The sequence below is a fragment of the Eubalaena glacialis genome, chromosome 7, assembly GCF_028564815.1.
Source record: "Eubalaena glacialis isolate mEubGla1 chromosome 7, mEubGla1.1.hap2.+ XY, whole genome shotgun sequence".
Taxonomy (NCBI): domain Eukaryota; kingdom Metazoa; phylum Chordata; class Mammalia; order Artiodactyla; family Balaenidae; genus Eubalaena; species Eubalaena glacialis.
In genome coordinates this window covers 36,655,176-36,682,882 of record NC_083722.1, presented here as the reverse complement: position 1 = coordinate 36,682,882, position 27,707 = coordinate 36,655,176, and the positions used below count along the sequence as shown (strand labels likewise).

General features: G+C 38.3%; 1 protein-coding gene across 3 annotated transcripts in view; it reads right to left on the bottom strand.

Annotated features, from left to right (window-relative positions):
* BTBD9 (BTB domain containing 9) overlaps positions 1-27,707 on the bottom strand; it is a 409,382-nt gene that overhangs the window by 329,820 nt on the left and 51,855 nt on the right. For 2 of the 3 annotated variants that reach the window (XR_009701567.1, XM_061196280.1), the window contains exons 5-6: positions 23,558-23,777; positions 19,707-19,826 (exon numbers count right to left, since the gene is read on the bottom strand). Coding sequence is in view for 1 of the 3 variants with exons in the window: in XM_061196280.1 (XP_061052263.1) it covers positions 19,707-19,826; positions 23,558-23,777 (340 nt within the window). In the remaining 2 variants the exon portion in view is untranslated. The remainder of the gene's footprint in view (positions 1-19,706; positions 19,827-23,557; positions 23,778-27,707) is intronic. The other variant, XR_009701568.1, reaches the window with a different exon arrangement.

The following is a 27,707-nucleotide window of genomic DNA, read 5'->3' as shown; positions in this document are numbered from 1 at the left end:
GTTTGATGAAAATACATTCTTAATCATACTAATAAAAAGAAACCATATGGCATTGAACCTTTTCAGCTCTAAGAAGGTGAATCTCAGTAAAATCCTTGGACAAATATGAATTAAGATTTATAGTTAGCATGATACATGAGCTACATGGTTTGCCATAAAAAGGAGAAGGAGCCAGTCATACGTCAGACTCTTCAGTGAAAAGCAATCTCCCAACTATTAAGAGATTCATGATATGTCTCTCAAACCGGTACTATAGACAACTCCACAAATCCTGCAATGTTTTGTCCTCAGAACAAGGAACTTATCTAAACCACACAATGACTAATTCAACCCCCTCAAAGGGAAGAACTTTCCTAATAAAGGAAAAATAAATTGAAATGCTAGCTACTTTAAATCAAGCACTTAACTAACGTGTTGCTACTTAAATTGCACAGATAAATATTCTGGCCTAAGTTCAAGGGAAGCATGAACGTAAATGCGGGTCATAGTGAATGAGCTCTATTTGGAGAATGACTTTAAGGTATACATTACTTTGCAGGTCTCAAAAAAAAAAAACAATCTTCTGATTTTGCTTAGAACAGAGCCTGCATGCTGTTGGAAGTTACCAGAAAATCAACTATGCATTATAATTTCAACTGATACATGTTTTTTACATATGTTTCAGAACCCAGAAAATACTTAATCTTCTGCCACTGACACTACCCTGGGGTATTCCACAGACTCCAAGATAAAAGAAAATCCAAGAAGGAACATCATCTCTAGAAATAATGGGCATCCAGAACCTTGGCTGTACTGAAAGAAGCCAGAGGGGACATTAGATTCCACTCTTGCTGTTGCAGCTGAGCCTGCCAAGTCTACCAGTGGGCCAAATTAAGTCTGGTGAAGTTACAAACACATTTTTCTTTTCAAATGGATAGAAAGCTCCAAAATATATTCATCTTGGGGTCTGAGTAATGTTAAAGCTATGGGCAATGTTACTGAATAGAAACAAAGACTTCAAAAACAATACTACTGCATTCCCCTCAACCATCCCAAGCTGGAAATTTTTATCTATGTAATGCCTTTAGATTTAATGAGTGACCTGAAGTCCTTTCTCCAGGATAGAAGTGTAATCTGCTGGTTAGCCATTCTTCTAGAAAAAACTATTGCTCATGAAAATTCTGTTTCTTTGCATCACTGGTTAAAAGACAATATTACTCAGGATGAGTCAACCCCACATGTAAACAAGTTTTTGTTGCTGCTGTTCATTAACAGCATAAATGGAGAGGAACGACATATAAATACATGAAGTATATAACCATTACAGGAGGTTCTCATTATTCGAGGACAACAATTATCTGAAAAGGACTTTTAAAGTAGGGACCAAAATTTCAGAGTGAATGTGGGAAAAAAAGGTTTTCATTAAGGTAAAAAATTGAAATACCAAATATTAGTGTATTTTATCTTCTATTTAATAAAATTTTAATAATAAATGCAACTATGTACCAACCAAAGTAGCAGTAGTAGCAGCAGCAGCAGTTGTAGCAGTAAACAATTATCAGACAATATTTATATAAAGAGCACAAATACAGTGAGAGAGTTTCTTCCAAAAATACCTGGACATCACCAAACTTCCCTTAATTTTTAATAGTCAGATCCTTCTTTTGAAATGCTTAACATGTCATTATTCTGGTGGATTTTCTCTTCTTCAGTTGTTCACTAGCCTAACGTTGCCAGAATTTCACTGCCAATGGCTCTGCATACAAGTCTGGCAGCAGTTCTTCAACATCACTTTCCTTGGTTTCATTAAATTTTTATCTCCAGTATTTTTGCAAAATCTGCTATTTGACTTTGCAATAGGTACAATGATTTTACATCTTTCCAACAATCAGTGAAACATTATAACTAACAGGACGGGCAAGAAATGAATGTTTGAGTGGGAGCTAATTTTACACGTGGACAGTTAATCAGTAAACATTTTTACATCATGGTAACTTCTATTTCCCTATGCAACCTTTGCGACCACATGGCATGAAATAATAAATATTCAGATAACAAGAGAACCCCATATATGAGGGCCACAGTCATCATAGAAATGCTGCTGTCTTTGGGAACTGGAAAAGTTTCTCAGGGGACTAGAAATACATCCCAGAAGCACATCCTAACATTTTAATACTGCCTGTCTGCATACCCTATCATCACAGTATAAATAAATAGACTGAATAAAATGATACCTAGTATGCATCTCACTCTTTGGAAATGAGTTTAATCTGGCACCATTCACTAACCATAGCAGCAAAATTAAAATCTTGACTTATTAATTTAAGCATCCAAATGTCTATCTGGCAGCTGCCAGAATCTGGATCTACTGAGGGTACTGAGGGAACTAAGTGCTTTTAGAAGATTAAAAAATACGTAGCATATGGATATTATCCTTATCCTATAAAGTGTGTGTTTATGTGTGTGTGTTTTTATCACCCTGCAGTAAAAGCTATTATTTCAGAATCCTGAAGTCCAGAATAAAACAATTTTTTAAATATCTTTGAAGCCTCACAAAAAACAAAGATAATGCCATAAGATGATAAGCAGAGATGGAAAAGACAGCATTGTGCATAAAAAAAAAAAAAAAAAAAAAAATCTTTTCAGTCAAACAGACCTGGGCTTCAATCCCAGATGTTGTAATCTAGCTGTGTAATTGTAAGTTCATTATGCTCCCCAAGTCTCACATTCCTCATTTGTGAAATACAATAGTTGGACAATAATGCTTAGCTCCCAGGTAAGATCAAATGAAATACTTAAAGTGTCTGGAAAATTGTGGGTATTACCTGTGCTATAAACCATATCTAAGCTAATAAACAGTAACTTTCCTCCTTCTTCCAGGCATTTGGAGGCATGACAGTATATAGCCTCCAAAAAGTCTCCAATGAGGCTCTGTCTGTACAGACAAGGTTAGGATATCATTATGCGGACTTTGTCAGAATCCCTTGATAAAGGCAGTATTATAAACAAAGCTTCTAAGAAACAATGAGGTCCCAGACCTAAGCACATACCTGCTAAGCTTTACAAGTAAGAGGGAAAACATTATTTAGGTATGTGAATGGGTTCTTTCTCAGTGACATTATATGATATAACTGTCTTTGAAGCTAGGCATATCTGGGTTAGAATCCTAGGCCTTTCTGGTTTTGAGATCTTTGAAAAAAGCATGTAACCTTTCTGAGGCTCTGTAAAACGAGAATAATCCCACCTGCCTCGAAGAGATGTTTTAAGAACTTAATTTTGTTCTTTAAGTTGTTTAAGAACATGAAATAATTTATGTAAAAGCACTTAGTACGCAGAAGGCATCCATCTTATCACCAACACTTCTCAGATAATGTCATTTTTAAAATAAGACATCTACAATTTGTATTTGAAAAAAACAAACCCCAAACCTCCAAAGATCAATATGTGACTTAGAGTCCTTCAGACCCAGATTCTGCAGGGTATATTTTAAAACACATTATGACAGCAGTAAAACACATTCCTAAGATCTGTTCCTAAGATGTCACATCTATTGGTCATGTCTTCTCTAAGATGACATCATAAATAACAAACTGATAAAACCAATGGGATAATGGTCAAATAATGAGTACTCTTCAATGACAATGTTCAAAATAATCTCTCAATTGACCAAGCAATTGAAAAGTTTGCAAACACTGCACCACCCTTCTAGGTACGATGTGGGTGATGGCAACAGGCACCATCTGGGCCATATTCTCAGTTTCAATTAAACCTACTGCTTTTTCTTAGTTTGCTTTCTGTCCAAATTCTGGGCACACACACAGGTTTACATAAGTTTTATATTTAAAGATAAGCCCCAGGATCTGTTTTCAAGAGCTACAAGAAAGCTAGAAAATAGCTACATCTTGTTCATATTTAATAGTCATGTCAAAAGAGCTGTTTTTACATACATTTAAAAATGGCACTGGTGGTCAAGGCAGTGATGTCACTATAAGACAAAAATAGAAAGTTGAAAACAGTACCTGGATGTGGGCAATTATTATTATTGTCCCAGGGGCAATTAACTCTAGACTTTTCTTTTGGGTCTTTACAAATACTCCACTTTCTTGCCCCTCCCATCTTCTAATGCACTGGACTAGACAAACTCCCACCCACCCCTCAACCATTTACTTCTCTGAACCTAAGAAACTGAACTGAACCAGAGAAAACCACACAACAAGGCAGATGGAACCACTATTGGCAGACCATGCTGACCAATCTCAAGACAGTCAACCTGACCTCACATGATACAGAATTTCCCTACAAAGTTTATTCTCCCACCGTCTGCACCACCTAGTTCCTACTTTTATCCACTCTACTCAGACCTTCACCTCCCCTCTCACTCTCAGCTGATGACTCTGTTCCATTCATCCTAAAGAAAACAGAAGCCATCACACCGGCACTCGCAGTATGAAACCAGAGTAGTCTTCTCTTTCTTTCCTCCTGTCACACAATATTAAGGTGACTCATTTCATTGACTTTCTTTTTCTCTCCCTCTTCAATTTCTCTCTCCTGGAGCCTTCTATTCAGCATTTAAACATGCTTTAGTACCTCTCATTCTTAAAAACGCATCTACTTCCAGCTTCCTTCCTGTATCTTTATTCACCTTCCCAGCAAAGTTTCTTAAGTTATTCATTTTTTCTTTCTCCATTTCCTCACCTCTTAGAGCTCTTCTTTAAACAGTTCAACCCCTTTTCAATTAAAAAAAAATGATGTTACAGCAAATATAACAAAAGATAAATAAAGATTGAATATCTTTCTACTTTCCTTACCCCATCTTCATTTTCCTGAATAATCAATATTAAAGTTTGATGTACATCCTTCCACACCATTCTCTATACTCATACAAATCCATATAAACATTTATAGTATATATATACGTATATATGTATATATGGTAGTTGGTTGACAAAAGAAGCATTATCTGCATCATGTGTTTTTCATCTAACAATTTTTAAGGAAATCCTTCTAGGTTAATTCATATGGATACAATTAATTCTTTTTAATTTTAATGAATTCCCCTTTTGATGGGTATTTTGGTAGTTTACAGTTTTGTTTTTTTTTTTTAAGTCTTTATTGAATTTGTTACAATATTGCTTCTGTTTTATGTTTTGGTTTTTTGGGTGCCAGGCACATGGGATCTTAGCTTCCCGACCAGGGATCGAACCCGCACACCCTGCATTTGAAGGCGAAGTCTTAACCACTGGACTGCCAGGGACGTCCCAGCTTTTTAAATTTACAAACCTCAACCCACCTCAACCCATTTATCACCCACCTCAACCATTCCCCACAAAGGAGACAAGGTCTTTAACAAATTTAAGCCAGATCATGTCACATCCTTGCTTAGCACCCTTCCCAGGGACTGCACTTTCAATAAACTACAACCTCTTTAACGCGGCCCTCCAGTTCTAAACAACCTGGTCATTACCCACCTAACCCTCTACCTCACCACTGCTCTCCAGTCATACTAACTTCTTTTCACTTTCTTATTCAGACCAAGTTATTTCCCTCCTCAAGGGTTTCCTATTTGTCTCTGCTCCAAACACTTTCCCCTCGTGCCTTTGCCTAATTAATTCCTAGTCATCACTTAGGTCTCTACTTAAACATCACTTCCCTAAAAGATCTCCCCTGTCTTGTCCAGTTGAAGCTGTATTCTTCTGCTTTGGCACTAATGCTCACTTGTATTTTTCCATCTTTGCATTTATCATAGCCTATGATTCTTCCTTTACTTGTAGTTATTTTGTTTAATATCTGACTCTCCTACTAAGCTTTAAACTCCATAAGGGGAGGGGATGTGTGTTTAAAGCTCTCCACTGCAGCTCCAGTACCTAGCACAGTGCCTGTCACTTAGCAGGCACTTGGTAAGTATTTGTTGAATAAATAAAGAAAAAAATACTTTTATTTCATTTGGAGAGATCAAGGAAGATTTCCTGGAGGAAATGGCATTTTAGCTTCCTAAATAAAGGGACAAGATTTCAGTAGCAGAGATGAAAAGAAGCACATTTCAGAAAGAGGAAATTGTTTGCAACCAAATGTTTGGTACTAGTTAGCGATTTTTTAATTCAAAATCCAAAACAATCCTGGCACCAAGTGTAAAATAAAAATCTCACTATATAAAAGTGACAATTCTCCACCTAGCTCAAACTGGTTCCCTCACAACTTCTCTCCACCAATGTCATCCCACTTCCCAGCCACCTAGGTTCTAAACGTTGAAGCTCTCTTTGACTCAATTTCTTTTTTTCCCCCTCCATATTCAATCAGGCATCAAATTTGACTGTTTTTTTCTTTGAAATGTCTTTCTCAGTGATTCTTTTTCTCCATTTTAACCAAAAACAACATAATTCAAGCCCTCTTCACATATGGAATTACTACAAGCTTCTCCTAAATCAGGGTTTCTCACCTTTGGCGCTACTGACATTTTCAGCTGGATAATTCTTTGTCGTAGGAGGCTGTCCTGTACATTGTAGGATGTTTGGCAGCATCCTTGGCTTTACCCACTAGATGCCAGCAGCACTCTTAATTGTGACTGCCAAAAATGTCTCCAGACATCGCCAAATGTGTTCTGGTGGGGGGAAGAATCACCCCTGGTTGAGAACCACTTTCCCAGATGACCTCATGGGAAAAGCCGTCTAAAATTACCCAATCAAAACTCAACCCATCCTTTCAGGTCAACTCAAACTTCATCTTTTCTATGAATATATGTATGCTTATCAACAAATAGATGCACAGTTGTTTAACTCTACAAATAATAAAAAATCTGCACAATAAAACAAATGAGAGACTATGGTTTACTTATCAGTTTGACAAAAAATTTTAAAATAATGATAATACCCATTGTTGACAAAGATGTAGGGAAATAGGTACTATCATAAACTGCTGGTGGGAATAAACTGGTATAATGCTTTGTATGGCATTTACCAATATGTTTCACATTTTAAGATGGTCGTATCTTCTGACTCTACTTATGTGAAGAGATAATCAGATATGTGAGCAAAGACTATACTGTTCTATAAAGGTAAAACCGGAAACATCCTTATAGTCCCCTCAATAGGGGACTAGTTAGGTAAACAACAGTACATTTAGAATACTGTGCTATTGTTAAAAAAGGATAAAGCAGATACTTATGTACTGACATGGAACGACAGCCACAATGAATATACATATGTGCAACGTTTCAAAATTATATGTACTACATGATATCATTTATATAAATAACATGTTCATGTATGGTTACACACAGAAGACAGACTAGATGAATATATGTCAAAATTCTAACATAATCTCTGTAGTCCAATCACATCTTAGATGTATAAAAGGAACTGTTAAATCATCTTTAAAAATCTCTTGGAAAAGTCCAGTTTATGAATCTATAACTTTAAATTTTTCGGTTTACTTAAAGCAGGCTTATACATTTATTTACCACCTTTATTTCAGGCAAATATCCTGAGTTGGAATATTCTGTTCTGAGCCATATTTTCGCCCTAGAGAAATCAATGGTAAAAAGGAAGTTTACAGAGAAAAATATATTTTTGTGCATGACAGCTTACCGGTGTGATGCATCTATAAATCATACTGAAAATATGTCCCTTGAAATCAAAGAAAACAATATGTTTATACAAAGAATGTGCCCCAAAATTCTCCAATAAAGAAAAGTGTTTAATCAAAATATTTGTTGACAGCTGGTTAGTGCCAATTCTAAAGTAGAAAAGAAAATCAGTGTCATTGTAGACTTTTATTTTGTGTACAAGAGCTGAATATGCAAATTAGCCCCAAATGGAGACTCATTATCTGTTTTACACTTCAACTGTGATTTTAAGCACCGTAGGTATATATACACACACACATCCAGAATATACATATATCTCAACAAACCATGCACATCATCTGTTCAGAACTGGGAAACGCATGCATGCTTCTGTAATATTAAATGGAAGGCAGATGGTAGGCACTGATCAACAGAAATAAAGTGAAATCCTTCTAAATCCTACTCCCTCTAACAACCCTCTAATTTTTTTCTTTAGAAAGATATCAAGCAGTTCTTCATTACTGTTGATTTCCAACCTCAAAATTACAATAGGCAATGCAAAAGAGCATTTCAAAGAGGAAAAGATTGTCTTTTGGTACAGATTCTCTTTCATAATCTTAGGTAGGAGATAACACTAACTTTGAAACTCATAGCTTACTGTAGTTTTATCACTATCCAATGTGTAAATTAGCTCTTTCTATAACTGGAGGTTTAGCTTTCAAAATACATAATTACTGATCATTTTAGCCTGCATCACATTTCTTTTGCAGGGTGAAATGAACTAAAACAGCTGTTACATCCTAATAGCTTCATAATGTGCACAGAATTTCTATGACTATTAGAAATTAAACCTTCCTATCAGGCAAAACATATTCATGTGTATATATGACCCACATTATCTGGAAGTACAGTTATTAACTTATGAAATTATAATTTGAAACATAACGAAGTAAGGCTGCTAGAGAAAATATTACAGCTCTTAAATGAGGTCAAAGCTGCTGGTCCACACTGATCAGTTCCCCCACCTTTCCTAGCATCAATAAAAGTACTTTGGGCCAAAGGAAGTCCAAGTGTTCATGCTACCACCATTCCCTGCAGGGATCGAGCCCTCTATTTTCATACTGGGAGATGAATTTTTAAAGGTGAACCAAGTCTGGCACTCTGCCCAGAATTGCTGGCAGCTGACAAGCAATCTGGTTTCACTTCTGGTCCACTGTCTCTTGAGCTAACCTTGTATCCACAGAAAGCACCCTGATCTAGAGAACCTGTACCATTTATAATGATGACTGAGAAAGCTCTGATGATTGTATTAACCATGGGACTTGTACATACAGTTCTCTTTAAGCATATTTTCTGTGGAAAGAATAAAATAGTCTCGTTTCCTAGTATCGCCTTCTAACACTGGAAAAAACAGCAGTGTTAAAAGGATTTTTCCAGAAAAAAAAAGATTATTATCCAACCACCTGCATTCAGGAATGTTAGAGGCATAAAGGGATTCAACAAGATATCTGATGAGCAACTACTATCAAAGGAATATACAGTGAGGTCCAGGAACCACAAAATAATTAGAGAGGCATACAAGATATATTATGTAATTAATGGTTAAATTGGATGATTCAAGCTATAAATGCTATGAAAGGTCAGAGCAATAAATGCTAGGCAGTGTGGGGTGAAATTTAAATATACGTAGGCCTAGGGGCTTCCCTGGTGGTGCAGTGGTTAAGAAGCCGCCTGGCAAGGCAGGGGATATGGGTTCGAGCCCTGGTGCAGGAAGACCCCACATGCTGCGGAGCAACTAAGCCACAACTACTGAGCCTGCGCTCTAGAGCCCGCGAGCCACAACTACTGAAGCCTGCACGCCTAGAGCCCGTGCTCCACAACAAGAGAAGCCACCACAATCAGAAGCCCGCACACCTCAACAAAGAGTAGCCCATGCTCACTGCAACTAAAGAAAGCCCGCGTTCAGCAACAAACACCCAACGCAGCAAAAAATTAATTAATTAATTAATTAATTTAAAAAATATATACGTAGGCCTAACTCTCCATTGAGAGAATTATTAACTACTTAACCAGTATCTTCTTTAGATTACCATTTCCAAAGTAAACAGGATTGGAAAATGGCTATGTAATTCACAAATAAATCTGTGTCCAAGTTTGTTTATTTGTTTTTACCTCTAAGATCTAGCAGTCCTTCTTCTCGACCTTCCAAAAAGAAAAGTGAGTGAAGCCTCACTCATCGGATATTATTTCCTCATTCAGTCCCGAAGCTGGGATGGAGGTCCTGGAAGCTCTTCCCCACCGTTTCCATTAATTACTGGCTTTCTGCTCCCATTTCTATAGTTCACCTTTGCCTCTGTTTCCTGTGCTGGAGGCCCCTGGGTCATATGAAGGAGCCTGAAGTCCCAGATGGGTTTGTCTTCTATTCCTTCCTTGCTTTCTACTTGACAGACCCACAGTCCCATGCCCAATAGTTCAGTGTCTGGCTTCCTGGGTCAGGATTTCCTAAGTTCCATAAGTAAGTGCTGCGAGAGCTACAGTGCCAAAACAGATTCCAAAAGGAGATCTCGAACTGGAAAACTGACACAACCATGTTAACTTCCTTACAGACAGCATGTACCCAACAACGAAGTACCTACAAAAATGCATTATTTTTCTAAGCAAAAGACACACTGGCTCAAATCCTGGCTCCAGCAGAGGGATTTTTTTTTCCTTCACTTCTTGGGAATTTTTACTATTCTCTGAATATTACTTGTGAAAATTAACCTAATTTATGGTTCTTCACAGGGAATCCTCTAGTCTTGTTGAAAGAAGTTTAAAAAAAACTTTAACTGAAACCAAGTCCCAGATATCTGAAACAGTTATTCAGGGTCCCATGAAGGGAGAATTGTCAGTCACATACTTTCTTTGAGCTTAGGGACATAGGTAGAAGGCATGAGCAGGTAGATGGTAAATAGAGAATTTTGGGGGGTTTTTTTGGCCACGCCACATAGCTTGTGGGATCTTAGTTCCCCAGCCAGGGATTGAACCCAGGCCCTCGGTAGTGAAGGCGTGGAGTCCTAACCACTGGACTGCCAGGGAATTCCCGTTAAATAGATGATTTTGACTGGTGAGACCAAGCAGGGAATTTCTAATAAGAACCAAAGATGAAGCTAAAGAAGCAGAAGGGCCCAATGATGGAGAGTTTTGGGTGAAGAGTTTAGATTTGACCAAGTCCACTGCACACTCTGCCTTTGGCAAGAGAACAAAGAGAATCCTTTTCCCCTTATTTTTTCCTGCTCAATCCCTTGGTCCCTTTGTCCAAATTCTTTCTTCAGTAGGATCACCCATAACTATGCTCCAGCATACCATATACATATATGTATATAAATATATATAAAATATATATAAATATAAATATCTCTATTATTGCACTGATCATATTTTACTTTATCAATCTTTAGAAAGCTGTCACTCCTATTATATCATGAAATTCTTGAGAGCAGCAACTGTGTCTTGTTCACCCTTTTATGGTGGCAACTAAACTAAGTGCTTGCAATATAACAGGTATTCAATAAATACCTGTTTGTTGAATAAATGTATGAATGAATAAGTCTTATAAGTAATAGAGTAGAATTGAGGAGAGGGAAAGCAGGAAAAAAAAAGATGTTTGGGGGCTTCCCTGGTGGCGCAGTGGTTGAGAATCTGCCTGCCAATGCAGGGGACACGGGTTCGAGCCCTGGTCTGGGAAGATCTCACATGCCGCGGAGCAACTGGGCCCATGAGCCACAATTACTGAGCCTGCGCGTCTGGAGCCTGTGCTCCGCAACAAGAGAGGCCACGATAGTGAGAGGCCCGCGCACCGCGATGAAGAGTGGCCCCCGCTTGCCACAACTAGAGAAAGCCCTCACACAGAAACGAAGACCCAACACAGCCATAAATAAATAAATTAAAAAAAAAAATTTTAAAAAAAAGCAAAATGACTAGAGAGAGTAAAAGTTTAGAAAAAAAAAAAAAAAGATGTTTGATGATCAACTAGGGGGGTACTATCTGAACTTAATCCTGAACCTAACTGCTTGGGAAGCAACTGTACCACTACCATATATAGTTCTTGCCCTTCCAGAATGAAAAACATACAACGGCTGTTTGTGGTAGTAATAACAGGTCATTGGTGTTATTAACATCATCTCACACTTATTAAAAGATACTAATTTATATTCTAAAATTATAAAATAAAATGCAAAGAAAAAGGACAACCCTGTTCTATTTTCTCATGTTTCAAGTCCTCCACTACACACAAAAGAAGCTCAACATGTTATTATCCTTTAAACAAAAATGAAACAACAAAAAGCCTAGATTCAGCTGAAAAACTTAAGTACAAACAGCCATGTCTCAAAGGTCTTACGGAATATAAAACACAGTGGAAAATATTTTTGGTCTAATAAGAGGATCCTAAGTGAAAATAATAAATAGAAAATTCCTCAACTAAAAAAAAAAAAAGCAATTCAAGATGTAAAGAGATCTTGTGAAGAGAAATTCCATAATATATGAAACTTGTTACTAAATACAGCTGGTGGCGCAGTGGTTAAGAATCCGTCTGCCAATGCAGGGGACACGGGTTCGAGCCCTGGTCCAGGAAGATCACACATGCCACAGAACAACTAAGCCCGTGCGCCACAACTACTGAAGCCTGCGCGCCTAGAGCCTGGTGCTCCGCAACAAGAGAAGCCACCACAATGAGAAGCCCACGCACCGCGATGAAGAGTAGCCCCCGCTCTCTGCAACTAGAGAAAAACCCGCACGCAGCAATCAAGACCCAACGCAGCCAAAAATAAATAAAATAAAATAAATAAATTTATTAAAAAATAAATAAATACAGCTGAAGAAAAACAAATCAGGAGTTAAGAACACCAGGTTCACTCTGTAATAATAAAGTCTAAAATGATCTTATGGCGAAGAAAGGGGCAGGAAAATTCGAAGTTCTATTGACAAACTGACAAAACATACATAAAGGATTGCTACACTCCCGTTGGGGCATTTTAAAAGAGAAAACTTCCCCAACTGTTCAACCTCCTCCTCCCCCTCATCAGTATCCTTGTCATGCAGGTGGCTATGGCCAGCACAAGCAGAGTGTGGCCACCCCAGGCCCTCTGTTTCAGCATTCCTGGAAACCGTTCCCGCCAAAAAGGCGGCAAGAGCTTCTCCAGGGCTCCATGTCTCCCCCTACCCTTAAGCAGAGCTCTTTCTTCACCTCACAGTCTGCAGAGGCAACGTAGGATTGTGACGTTAACTGTGTAGTCATAGACCTGCATATTTAACTTCTCTGAGGCTCAGTTTCCTCATTTGTAAAATGAAGGTAGTTAGTGGTGTTTCTCTCCTAGAGCTATCATGAGAATCATGCAAGGGAGCAATGTGCGTCTGGCCCACAATAGATACTCAATAAATGTTAGACTGTTCTCTTCCTGTCTCTCCTCTGAGGTCCTGTAACCCTCTCTCTCTTTTCCTCACTCCTCCTTTCTTCTGCTCCCTGATTCCTTATAAATATTTAATGGATCTCTCTCCTTTGAGTTACTCTTCTATTTATTTCAAAATTCCAAAGGAAGATTAAAAAAAAAAGAACTTATTTGTATGAAACTGAATAGCTCTACTACAGAAGCCCACATATCTGCTATACCTGGCAGACGACAAGTCAAGGGCTGGCTAGCACCTGAATGTACCTCTGCGGACTTCAGGCATAATTAATGCTCCACATGAGTAGAAGGACTTAAATAGTACAAATAGTTTCACATGTTATTTCACAAATCACAGACTTCAGAAAATTTATATTTAAAAATGGTTTTATTTTTAAAAAAGCAATTTTAATCTCTCTTTAGCCCCAAGTATAATTGTTATGATTTAGTGACACCATGTGGCTACATTTTGCTTTGCACTCTTAGAAGAGACTGTTCCTCTGTCTGCAGGTTGCTCTATACTAATTCAATTATGGTATCAAAGTTGTAGGTGGAGATACAATTCAAACTAAGTGTGAACTAAAATGATTACTTTTAAAAAGTGAAACTGTTCCTTCTTCCTTTACAACTGAATAAGGCATTTCTTGAATTCTGAAGACACCAATCATATAAAGAAAGTAAAGGCTCGGCATAATTCTAGCTATGATTATAAAGCATCCTGGTGAACCACTGACTAATGTAAAACTGTCTACCTTTAAAAGTAAATAAATATATCAATGCCCAGGGGGTCAGGGGGAGAACAAAAGAGAAAAGGTGGAAGACACACATGCTTTTGTACAAGGTTAATATGGCAGGGAAAGAATGCTTCCATAAACAGCAATGTTTATTTTCTCATTTGTTTTATGTCTTGTAGATCTATAGCACTGTTAGGTACTATAATCTAATGAAAATGGGTAAAAAAATTATGCTGCATCTAATGATGGCCGGGATGAGAGGGGACTTGGAATGTATGATAGCAATAAGAGATTAAAGTGCCCTAAACCAAAAAACAGTACAGTTTTAGTATTCATTTAATGAGGCCTCTTAGAGTAAACCAGTTACTCTTGAATAACATTCGATGTACACCAAAGAAAGCCTACATATCTACAACAATGACCAGAGTATATCACCTCCTTAATCTCAGTTTAAAACACCCAGCTCCCCTCTCGGGCTTTCCATGATCACCTATTTTAAATAACCACTCTCCTCCTCTTGACCCTGGGTCACTATCACAGTATCATTTTCACAACATTTACAATTACCTGTTGTGTTCTTATTGTTTATACCTGTTCCTCCCAAATTCTATGAGAGCAGAAATCTTGGCAGTCTTCTTCAGTGTTATGGCCTCAGTATCCAGTACAAAGTAGGAGCATAGCACAAAGTAGGAGCTTATTTGTGAAATGAGTGAGTAATGGATGAATAAACAGATGAATAAATGAAGAAAAATCTATTTTCTTAGCTGGTGAAGCATGCCTAAATTTCTTGTTGTAAGTGAAAGTAGAACCGTTCTAGTGAGATGTTTTTCATCATTTATGACCTCTACTGTGACCACTGAGACTAGAAGACAGGCCAACAGATGCTCCACAACACCCTTTTCTCCATGACACATTTGGCACATTATAATCTCTCATTCTAAGAAAAGAAGAAAAAGGAGGGAAGGGAAAACTACAATGATTAAAGCACTTTCATTAACAGTCAAAGAAATCAATGAACAGAGTGGAGTATATGCTAGAATTTAGCACATGATAAATATGGCTGTTCATACTAGTGTGGTAAGGAATGATTATTAAATAAATGGTCTTAGTCAATTGACTATCCCTAATCTGAAAATATACATGAAAAATATTCTGGCTGGATTAAATATTTAGATACAAGGATAAAAATAACAAGTAGCAGAAAAAACTTATAAAAATATAACACTCTTTAACATTGGAGTGAGGAACACCTTTCTAAACATGATATCAGACCACCAGAAACCATAAAAAGGACTGACAGATTTGACTACATTTTTTTAAACATAAAATTCTATATGGTAAAAAGTACTAATAAAACACTAAAAACTAATAACAAATTGCACAGTACATGATAGGCAAAAGTATAATCATACATACACAAATATACATCTACATGTATATATACACCGCATATATACAATATATATATGTATACGTATCAAGGTGTACATACCAACATAAAGTTCTCACAAGCCAAAAACAAAAAGATAATCACCCCAGAAGAAAAATATGCAAAAGACAAAAACAGGCTTTTATAAACGAGAAATAACAAATGTCAAGTATTATAAGATACCCTACACTTCACAGATGATAAAAGAAATCCAACTTAAAGTAAGACGATTTTTTACAAATCATAAATCACATTGGCAAAATGCTGACAATGCCTGCATTGGTGAGGGTTTGGAGAAGGGGCAATTCTATGTGCTATTGGTAGAAACTGAGTACAGCCTTATCAGAGGGCAAGCTTTATCAATATTTAAAATGTGTACTACATCATAATTTTATAATTAAAATGTCATAAAAAGACATTTCCATTTTGATAATTAAAAGCAAAAGGAAAGGAAGAAAGAAGCTCAGCTTTGTGTTAAGTGAGTTCACCCATCCTGTGCCATGTTCTGAACCGTCAAGTTGCACCCTTCTCAACACCCTTTCTGGCCTCTGTGCTCCCCCGGATTCTCCTCTAACTCTCTGACCAGCCCCTGCAGTAAACCTGTCTGCCACCTACTCTTTCCTTCCCTCTCTCAATAGCTATATTCTTAAGGACTGTGCTTTTAGGCCCACTATTCCTCTCCCTCAACTCCCAGGTTTTATACAAAGTTCACTTTTGTAATTCCAGCTACCAGCCATATGTGGGCTACCTCTGCACGCATTCACATCCATGTTTTCAAGTCTTCTCATATTTCAGCAACATTTTGCAGCTGCCAAATTACCAGCACCATGTGGAAAAAAGCCAGAAAAAAAAGTTAAAGCATCCCAGGGCACTCAATATTTCCACTCCTTGTTAGTGTTTTTTTTTCAGTCCTAGGCTCTACCAACTAAGAAAGCTGTGGAAGGACTTGAAGAGAGCTTACTAGATAGCCAAGAAGACAATTTGAAGGTTGGGGAATTTATGGGTAAAGCAGAAATTTCCTTTTCCTGAAAAAGGCAAAGCTGATAAGATATAAGATGGTTCTGAGTATCATATGAAAAACTGTACCAAAATTGACATCACTTTTCTTCATCTCCAGCTGGGGGCTAGGGGGTTGTTATTAGTCTAAGCTTTTGGCTACATTGAGCAGTCCCCACTTGACCCACAATCCATTCCTAACAAGGACCCAGAAAGAAAGAGCAGACCATTTCCCTCCATTCACTGTTGTGGTTGTGACCATCACTCTGGCTTTGAAGCCTGACGTTATCCTTATCACCACTATCTCGGTGAGGGCAAATGCTGACTAAATTATATTCCACAGGATATATAAACGGCAAACTTTATGTTATATATATTTTACCACAATTTAAAAATGCTTTACCAAAACCAAAATGTATGAAAACTGTTGGAAACATACAAATGGGCAGATTACTAAGATAAAGAGAACCATGGAAGGCATGTGTGTGGACTGGCAATATGGAAAAGTGCTGAAAGGACCACACTCCTGAGATAAGGAACAGTCTCCTCATACTGAGAGCCACCACTGAGAGCCACCATGGCCACAGAGAATGGCAGGATGACTCTCTTTCTCTGAAGGCCAAACACCAGTTCAGAGTCTCAAAAAGTAGAAAAGGTAATAAAAACAACTATTTACTGAGCCTCGACTTTGGGCCAGGCATTGTGCTCAGTACTTGTACATATGCTCTGTCATCTAACCCTCCACAGCAGACCCCAGGAAGGGTGCTGTTATTCCTGTTTCACTGGTGTAGAAATGAGGGCTTGGAGAGGCACAACTTTATTAAGATCACAATGCTGATATTAGATGAAACCAGGATTTGAGAAGAGCTCTAACTCTGCAGCCCATGATTTTCCTACTACCCGATGCTGATTTACATGCAGTTCAACCTAGACTCAAGAGAGAGGGCTGGGTAACCTCACAATTCACAGAGTATCTCTTCTTTAGTGAATATATTAGATGAAATCTTTCATCAATATACAACACTCACATCCTTCAGAATTAACATCGAAATTCAGCTTCCTGAAGAAAAAACAGAAAGTAGACTTTGCAAGGAGTACAGAACCATTTACCACTCCAGAGTTTTCCAGCACAGATATACATTTTAACAAATACATGGATAAAAAGCACCAATGAATATATATACATATTAATATTGAATCAGTCTCTCTTCATTACCTGGTCAGTGCCTTGACCCCAAACCTGTGCTAACATTTATAGAGTACCTACTGCATACAAGGTCATAACTTGAGAACTGTGCAAGAATACTGAAAGATTAGAATCCATACTCCTTGCTTCCAAGAGCTTGTAATTTTAGTATGAGAGGCAAGACAAACACGCAAAGGACACTGAAGAACAAAGGTGACATACAAATGTGCAAATTAACGAACACAATGCAAACTGAACACTTACGTGCTAAGGAAATAATTTATATGTGCCCAGTGAAGTCCCTGAAAGAAGTGTATTTAGAACATTGTTTAGGAAGTCAATAAATGATTGTGAAGATAAGAAACACCAAGCATAAGACATCCTTGGATAATCAATAGGGACTTATTCTTAAGTTCACTTTATAATACTTCGAAAATTACAAACTATTACAAAAGGCAGAGTTTATGAAGGAATGTAGTAACATAGTAAGTTAAAGTGGTTATAAATATTAAAACGTTTTCTCACTAAAATGCATATCAAGACTCCTTCCTTTTCTTGTTATCCCTGTCTCTAACATCACCTTTGCTCAGTTTTTCTCAACCAGCGTGGGAGCTGGCTATACCAAGACAAAAATTAGAATCATGAAAACAGCCAGGCTCTACAACACATAGAAGCAACATCAACAAACGCAAGGCCACATAGGAGAGAAAAAATAAGGAAAAGGGAGTATAAATAATGCCCATTAATAAATAAGAGGTATTATATTTTCTAAAAGCCAGAGATCACGACTGAGGGTACATGTCTCCCTCCACAGAGCAGGAGTTTTCAGGTGGGTAGAGCACACAGCCTCTATCATAGCTGGTATTACAGTCACGATGATTTGTTCTGGGAGTCGTGTTCCTAGTGTTTCAAATTAAATACAAACACACAGTCCTTTGGTCCACATCAGACACTTCGGTTGTTATGCTGCTTATTTTTTAATCTGATACAGCCATAATAATGTCAGTCGATGCAGACTCAATCCCCTCCTCTACCTCGGGGCCCCTCTGTCACTCTCAAAGTATCCCTAGGCAGTTCTGAGATACAGAATCTTCACTCAATTTCTTGTCCCTCTCATTTTAATCCATTCAAAACTCCTCTGATAAAAGAGCAACTGCTAGACCTGAGACACTTTAGTCCCTCTTTGGGGAAATGAAATTGATTTTCTTCATTTCCACACAAGAGGATCCTTGGGTAACAATATTGTGTCCAGTCACACCCATAATAAAAAAAATGTAGGCGACATTCTTTACTGTACCAGAGGCTGAAAGGTTTTGTGGAGTTCCTGCGGTAGAAGTAAGAATTCAGCCTGATGCTGTCTGATCATGCGTTTAATAAGTATAAGGGTGCCTTCTGACCGAGAGAGCTAAGTGCTGTGGGGCATCACCATCTGCTCCAACTCAGCCACACAGGGATGTCAGCTGGGGTCACGAGTACAGGTGTGGAGCGGAGTGGGTAAGGGGCCAGCTCCACGTGCTCCCTGGCTTACACCCACCATATCCCTTCTTGACACACCTAATTAAACGAACCAATCACTTTCTGCCTTCAATCTCTTGAGTTTAGGGTAAAGAATATCTGAGGGAAATTTCCAAGGGGAAAATCACAATAGAAAAAACACAACAGAATTTCAGGGGCCTTTAACCACCTTTCCCAACTCCCAAATTCATTATTCATACTGGTTTTGCAGAATTTCAGAAAGAAAGCTTAAAACATGGCTTAAACCTAAAGTAAGAATATGAAATGTTAGAATAGCTTATCAGTACTTTTTAAAAAACAAACTTACATGGAGCTAAAATACATAATGACAATAAAAGTTAAGGTGCTCTGGTTGTAGGGAGGGTGTGAGCCTAGAGCCCCACCAGCTCAGCCTCCCTTGCCCCAAACCCAACCCCACTAGAAACACCTGCTCTTTCAAACTCCACTGATATCCACTGACCTAGAAAAAGAACATGCACAATGGCATCCAAAAATTTCCTCCTGGCCCTGAGGACTGCCAGGGAAGCCTCCAGAAATATCTCTCATGGCTTTTGTGAAAAGAACGCACCCCCTAACAATAACTCTGCTTTCAAGGTATAGCATGGAATTTAAAAAGCATTTCCACTTCTCAGTGTGTCGTCCCTTCTTATTCATTTACATGCCTTTACATAAATATGGTACAAAACAGTTCCACAGTACATTCTAAATATTAAGATGCTTAATTTTCCATAGTATCCCTAAGTTTTTTAGTTGGGACGCATTTCGTAACTGATATCCTGGAAAACTTTTCTTCTATGAGACAGAAAAATGAAATCTGTTTCTCAACATCCAGATCTCTTTAAACAAACATCAAAATCATTTATAAGCCATGAGAACTAACCTGCAGACACGGGCTGGAAAATACAACTTTTGCCAAGAACGACACAGATATTGCGAATGATCAATAACTCTGATCCAATCAAGTTCATCCATTGAGACTTCAATGAAGTATGAATAAGACCTATGAATCAAAAGGAAAAAGGCAGAAAAAAGTATCATATTAAAATAACAATAGAAAGTTATAGTTTTTTAGCAGCTTTTTTTTTTTTTTTGGCTGCGTTGGGTCTTCACTGCTGTGCTTGGGCTTTCTCTAGTTGTGGCGAGCGGGGGCTACTCTTCTTTGCGGTGTGTGGACTTCTCATTGTGGTGGATTCTCTTGTTGTGGAGCACGGGCTCTAGGCGCGCGGGCTTCAGTAGCTGTGGCTCGGGGGCTCTAGAGCGCAGGCTCAGTAGTTGTGACACGGGCTTAGTTGCTCCACAGCATGTAGGATCTTCCCAGACCAGGGCACGAACCCGTGTCCCCTGCATTGGCAGGCGGATTCTTAACCAGTGCGCCACCAGGGAAGCCCCCCAAAGTTATATTTTAATAAAATGTTAAAAGGTACAAAAAATACACTATTCATGAATTACATTTTCTGCATAATGACCAAATTCTGATGATGACGAAATGTGTATAGATCCCCCTAACATAGCATTCGCCACAATGTATTGAAATTATCTCTTTGCATGTCTGTCTGCCTTATTAGGTCTCAAGCTGCTTAAGAACACGGACCATGCCATATTTATCTGCATATATCCGGGGTCTAGCACGGTGCTTGGCACATATCAGGCATATAAGACATAACAGGACCAGGATGCCTTGCATATACCGTATTAACAGATTAATAAAGCCATGACAGAGAGAGGACAGAAAACAGAGAGGTGTGCCTTCTCCCTCTACCTTCACTGGCCTGGGCGCCCAGCCCTCCTCTCTCAGGAGGAAAGCCAACTCAGAATGGTTCCTCACAGAGGCCAGCTTATCTCCTGCTTCCTCCCAGTTTCCTACCATCCCACACACAGATATAGCCTGCAGAAAAATAAATGACATGGGTGAAGAGATAATATGTATTCCTTTTCGGTACAACTTAAAATTTGGCAGCTAATAATCTAGCAGTAATGAAAACAGCCTATCATCCTCCCCTGGTCAGCTACCCTGGACCATTACATGCTGGTCCCATACTGAACAAATCTATATTCCCCTGTCATAAGCCAAACTTAAATTTGAGGTGCAGTTATTACTTGTACTGTACTATCAACAGGAACAATCTCAGAAGATTTAGGTGACCATAAATGTCAGCCTGCAACCAACAGTTGTGACCAGAAAAGGTCAGCTTATTTTGTGTCATCCCCTCATTTTCTGCTGTCCCCTCACTCCCATTCATTTTATTGCTCAGTCTCAAACTGGTTATAACCTTTTATTGGACCTCTCTGGGTTATCAGCAATGCAGGATATAATTTTACAACACATGTGAGAATCTTTTTGGCTTAAGATTCTGAATTTTTCACCTTTGCTTAGAATGATAACTTCCGTGAGAAAGGAACTAGTACATGGTAAAGTTAAGTCCCCCGTGAATGAAACGCACATACTAAAACAAACTGGGGCTTCCCTGGTGGTGCAGTGGTTAAGAATCCGCCTGCCAATGCAGGGGACACGGGTTCAAGCCCTGGGCCGGGAAGATCCCACATGCCGCAGAGCAACAAAGCCCGTGCGCCACAACTACTGAGCCTGCACTCTAGAGCCCGCGAGCCACAACTACGGAAGCCCGCGTGCCTAGAGCCCATGCTCCGCAACAAGACTAGCCACCACAATGAGAAGCCGGCGCACCGCAACGAAGAGTAGTCCCCGCTCGCCACAACTAGAGAAAGCCCGTGCGCAGCAACGAAGACCCAACGCAGCCAAAAATAAATAAATAAAATAAATTAATTAACTTAAAAAAAAAAAAATAAAACAAAGTGGCCTATAAATATTTAACATCCTGGAAATGATAACTACTTTCAGTTTCAAATGTACTAACCTTTTCTTTATTATTTTTATACTAATTTCATTATTAACTAAACGAGTGAATATATGTAAAGCTTTTAGAACAGTGCCTACTACTATTATTAATCAGAGACTCCTGTAAATAATACGTGAAATTTGCTCCATTTTGCCAACTAAACATCATATTATATCCAATGATACATATCAGGAAACATATTCTTAATTAAAAAGAATGAGATAACCTGGAGATAACCTCCAATACCCACACACATGGGGAATGCTGACTCTCACTTCATAAAGCTTCCCTCACACTTGGCTCAAATGGCCTGAAAGGCCAGGGTAGTGGCCAGTGGTGCTAACGAGAGAAATGAACTAAGCAGCAAGATCTGCAGGGTCTCATCACCCTTACTATCAAGCCCTTCATGCCCAGACTCAAAGAGGCATGAGTAGGGCCTAGGAGACTGTACACCAGAGACTGGGTGTACAGGTTTAGGTTAATGATGAGCAGCAATGAGGGAGACTGTTCAGTTCTTGGTCACCCTACTGCTCTGGCACTTCTGCCATGGCTGAAGCCAGTGGGTGAAAACACGAGAGTGGCTAGAAAGGAAGGCAGAATCTTGAAGCCACTGTGAAACTGGTGGGTTCCTAGGCTGGAGCCCATCAAGTTTTATTCACATATTTCTTTTGTTTTGATAATGAATTTATCCACACTAAAGACAATTTTTTTCTTTGTCCACAGTATAAAGTATATTTTAAAAGTTATCATAATATCCAAAAGTAAGGAATCAAGTAAATAAACAACGGTAACCCATATAGTGGAATACCAAACAACTATTAAAAGTAACATTTTACATGGATAAACAACAAGGCCCTACTATATAGCACAGGGAACTATATTCAATATCATGTAATAAACCATAATGGAAAATATGAAAGAGAATATATATGTAAAACATATTTGTATATATATATGTACAGCAGAACTTAAACACATTATAAATAAACTATATTTCAAAAAATTTTTTTAAAAAGTAACATTTTACAGGAATATTTTTAAAAGAGTAGAATATTCACAATGTATTAATTAAAAAGTGAAGTTACTTTTTGTACATCTAACCTTTATTTTGTATAACTATGTGTGGTTTTACAGGTTTCTGGTGTGTGTGTGTGTGTGTGTGTGTGTGAGACTATGCATAACAAAAAAATACTGGTTAGGGACTTCCCTGGTGGCGCAGTGAGTAATAATCTGCCTGCCAATGCACAGGGCAGGGGTTCAAGCCCTGGTCTGGGAAGATCCCACATGCCGCAGAGCAACCAAGCCCATGCACCAAAACTACTGAGCCTGCGCTCTAGAGCCCGTGAGCCACAACTACTGAGCCCGCGTGCCACAACTACTGAAGCCCACGCAGCTAGAGCCCATGCTCCACAACAAGAGAAGCCACCGCAACGAGAAGCCCGCACACCGCAACGAAGGGTAGCCCCTGCAAGCCACAAATAGAGAAAGCCCGCGCTCAGCAACGAAGACCCAACACAGCCAAAAATAAAATTAATTAATTAATTTAAAAAAATACTGGTTAGACAAATATAAAAATTAATAATAGGCAGTGAGATTACTAGCAATATTTATTTTCTTCTTTGTGCTTTTCTACATTTTCTGTTTTCCACAATAAACACATATTCATTACTTTTATAAGCAGAAAAAAGCAAAAAATGTTATTTTTTAAAGAAACGCACCCTTTAATTCTTCCCCCAAAACTAAACTTCAAGAGAAATAGCAAAGTGATGACAAAGATATAAACCAGCAAATCTCTTAAACCAAAGCAGATGACCACAAAGTTAGGCCATCTCAATCAAACATGTCAGTTTCTCTCCAAGTCATGTTAATGACTCACCGGCTATCTCGGTCCCACAGGAGTATCCGTATATGATTGATAATGGATGGCTGACCTAGCTTAATCTCGATGCCAGAACGGCAGTCATCATCAATTGGGTGCCTAGAAAATCCATGATCCAAATCATAATTTTGCGTGTCACCATCTAATAAGGCAGACTTCAGCTCCCCTTTTACCACCTGGGCGCCATATTTCATAGTTGCAATGTTTTCTTCTGGTACTACAGTTAAAAATAGAAGAAGCAAGGTTAATGGTTACTTATGAAATTTTCCATATTTTGGGATAAAATTCTTGCATTTTACTTGATGCTAGTATATGCATTTAATTTAACGAGAAAGAGGAGATATGGAGTGTCTGTGAGGATTAAGATACCACCACAGTTGAAATTTAATGACATCATCACAGCCACAAAGTACCTGGGACTAAGATTACTAAGAAAAAGTTGTAAATACTAGAAAAAACATGTTCTAGGACAAACAAATCAGCTCTACTGAGTTAATTCTATTAGTAGCTTTAATTTAATACCTACTGGACAAAAATAGCATGTAAAATGACCTGTACCTGCCATCTGGACTGAGCACGAAGTATAAAAGCAAAGCAAACAGGTCAGACATCTTATAAAAGAGAAAGACCCCAATACAGAGGAGCTGCTGGTCATACAAGGACGTGCTGAATCAATTAGTTAAAAACCAAGAATATGTTTAAAAGAAGATATATTTTTACTTCACTTGAATATTTTTAAAAATAAAAATTCAGTCTGTCATCAAAATTAATACTATGATTATAATTAACCCCCCTCCCCTCTCCAACACTAGATGTACTAAGAGTCAATTGTTCCTGGGACTCTGAAGTCCTCTATGCAAATTTTGCTTCACAGATCTAGAACCTGTCTTCCAGGTACTAACATTTGAAAACTGACACTCTCCATGGAGAGACAAGAGGCAGCATAAAGTAGATGTTAAGAGCCTGAGCTTCAAAGTCAGAGTTTAAATAATGGCACCACCTTTAACCAGATGTATCAATTTGGGGAAGTCACTTTCTCTGAACTTCAATTTCTCAATAGGGCAACATCTATCTCCCAGGTGTTTTTGTTTAAGGATTAAATGAGATGATCTTTGCAAAGCACAGAGTAAGCTCTAAAATAAAGATTGCCAGTATTATTACAAAATATGTATGAAAAGCACACATAAAACTAAGCAAGTTTACAGACTGTAAATAAATGCTGAATTCTCACAGCATATGTACATCTTGGCTGTGTGATTTGAATAGGGGAAAGTATGAGCTATAATTAGGCTCTTAGGGAAAAGGAGTAAGTAATTCATCACTGCAGATTTCTTGGCAAATGTGGGTTTAAAAACTTTTTTTCAAATGAAGACAGGGAAAGATGATTTTAAAATGAAGCTGAAAAGTGGGGGTTGGAGTGAGTTTAATTAACCTGCAAAAGACTAAGGCAACTGAGAAACCAAAACAAATGAAAACAAAACCTAGTCATGATCAACTTCTTACCACCAGAGGCTTAAGTGCTCAGTTTATAACATTCTACATTCTATTAGCTCATGAAAATCACACATATTCTTCATATTTATTTTTCATTTATTTAACAAACTTTATTAATTCCTTTGACTTTCTCCTCATAATAATCCTTTGAGTGTAGGACTACTATTATATCCATTTCACAGATGGGGAAGTGGGGGCAGAGAAAGGTTAAATGGACTTTGTTGCCCAAGGCCATACAGCCAGCAAGGAGCTGAGGTGCTATCAGAACACAAGCAATCTGTTTCCAGAGGCCCTGCCCTGCTACTACCTTCATAAAGGGTTTCTGATGGGAAGACCATACTTTTCCCTCTTACTAGTCCCTTCCCTCTAAGGTTACTTAGGACCCAAAGGAAAAAAACAGTCTATTATAGCTTTTTTTTAGAAAGTTGGACTTAAAATGAGAAAACCTAAGTTTGAGACTCAGGCTCTACCACTTATTATCCCAGATGAGGCCTCTTAGTCTCTATGAATCTGTTTTCTCATCTAAAAAGAATAATATTTTACCCAACCCACCCACGGGGTTACTGTAAAAATTACACTATAAATAGTATATGCTAAAGTACTATGGGACTTCCCTGGTGGCGCAGTGGTTAAGACTCTGCGCTCCCAATGCAGGGGGCCCAGGTTCAATCCCTTGTCAGGTAACTAGATCCCACGTGCATGCCACAACTAAGGAGCTCACCTGCTGCAACTAAGGAGCCGGTGAGCCGCAACTAATACCCAGCGCAACCAAATAAAAAAATGAAATAATAAAAAACTAAAGTCTACAAAGTACTCTATAAGAATTCAATTAGTCAAAAAACATTTACTGAAGACCCATTCTGTACCAGGTACCCTGTGAAGCACTGGATATCTCTCAGTGAACCAGACAGAGATAGGCCCTGCCCTCCTGGTGCCTCCAATCTAGAGATGAAGCACTTTATAAGCAAGCCAAGAAAAGCTTTAAATTTGTGATTTGTGAATCCTCAGTAGAGATGACTTGTGAACCCCCTAGTTTACAGATGAAGATACTAAAAACCACAATTGGGAAGACAGAATACTAAGAGAGTCAAAGAGTTTTCAAAGTATTAAAGGTTCATTGCTATTACTGTCTTTATGTGATAGATGAGACAAATTTTATTTATTTATTTATCTATCTATCTATCTATTTATTTATTTATTTATGGTTGCATTGGGTCTTCACTGCTGTGCGCAGGCTTTCTCTAGTTGCGGCAAGCAGGGGCTACTCTTCGCTGTGGCGCGCAGGCTTCTCATTGTGGTGGCTTCTCTTGTTGCGGAGCACGGGCTCTAGGTGTATGGGCTTCAGTAGTTGTGGCACGTGGGCTTCAGCAGTTGTGGCTCCCGGGCTCTAGAGCCAGGCTCAGTAGTTGTGGCGCACAGGCTTAGTTGCTCCATAGCATGTGGGATCTTCCTGGACCAGGGCTTGAACCCGTGTCCCCTGCATTGGCAGGCAGATTCTAACCACTGCGCCACCAGGGAAGTCCCCAAATTTTAAATTCTAGTTTAGAAGCAAGGAATAGATTCATTCAGTCATTCATTTATTTTGAAAAGTCTAGATTCAGGCACTGTGCTAAGTGCTAGGAAAACACAGGGGAAAAGATATAATTACAGTCCTCAAGAAGCTCAGTCTAAGTAGGTGTGTAGGCAAGAAAAGCAAAAATTATACTATCCCAGTGGCAAGCCCCCTCAGTCTAGTTACTGGAAACTATGGGAATAGGTTCGTGGTACCATGTACCTACAGCACAGATTTAAACACACACACACACTCACATATAAACCAATAATATAACTTAGCAGGCCTAGCAACAGATTGACTTTTAGCCAATAAAAAATCTTGAGGATGGAAGTTGTGATGTGCTACCTGTTATAAACATGAAGAAACAAGAAATTACTGTTCTCTTTCGCAAAGTCTAAAACCTGAGATACACAAAACAAAGTATAACTCAGCCGGAATAGAAAAAGCACTAACTTTCAAGGCAGAAATATCTCCACAGCTAAAACAAAACTAAACATTAAGGAATCGGCTGAGTACAAGTAGTTCAAATATCCTAAGGAAAGAAATTAATTAAAAAGTTAATTTCCTTTCCCCAGGCGTATAGACAAATGCTCATCAATAGACGTAGTTTTGTATATATATAAACCACATTCTCAAAAAGACTAACCACCACTGGAAAGTTAAAAACATCCTTTGGATCCTCTTTTTTTTTTTTTTAACGGGGGTGGAAATCACTATAATTTGGTAAAAAGCCTCAGGATATGCAACTGTAAGAATTAAACCTTCTAGTAACCAATGTTAATGAACTAAAAAAAAAAAAAAAATTTAGTATTTATGCCCCTAGATACTAGTTCCCTAGTCCCAAGATAGAACCTCTCAATGTCATGAAAAGTCCCCAAAGATTCAGAACCTATACCCAGGGAAGAACAAAGAAACAGACAAATCTCATCAAAAATTTCAAAATAAGCAGAACTATCCTTCCAGACTATCAGCTAAGGAACAGTTCTGAAATTTTAGACCCCTTTTTCCCTAACAGTGAAGAAATCTCATTTTTTAAAAATGACATGAATGTCTGAATAAATATTTTTTAGGGTCTGAGAGGAAAGTGATATGCTTCCT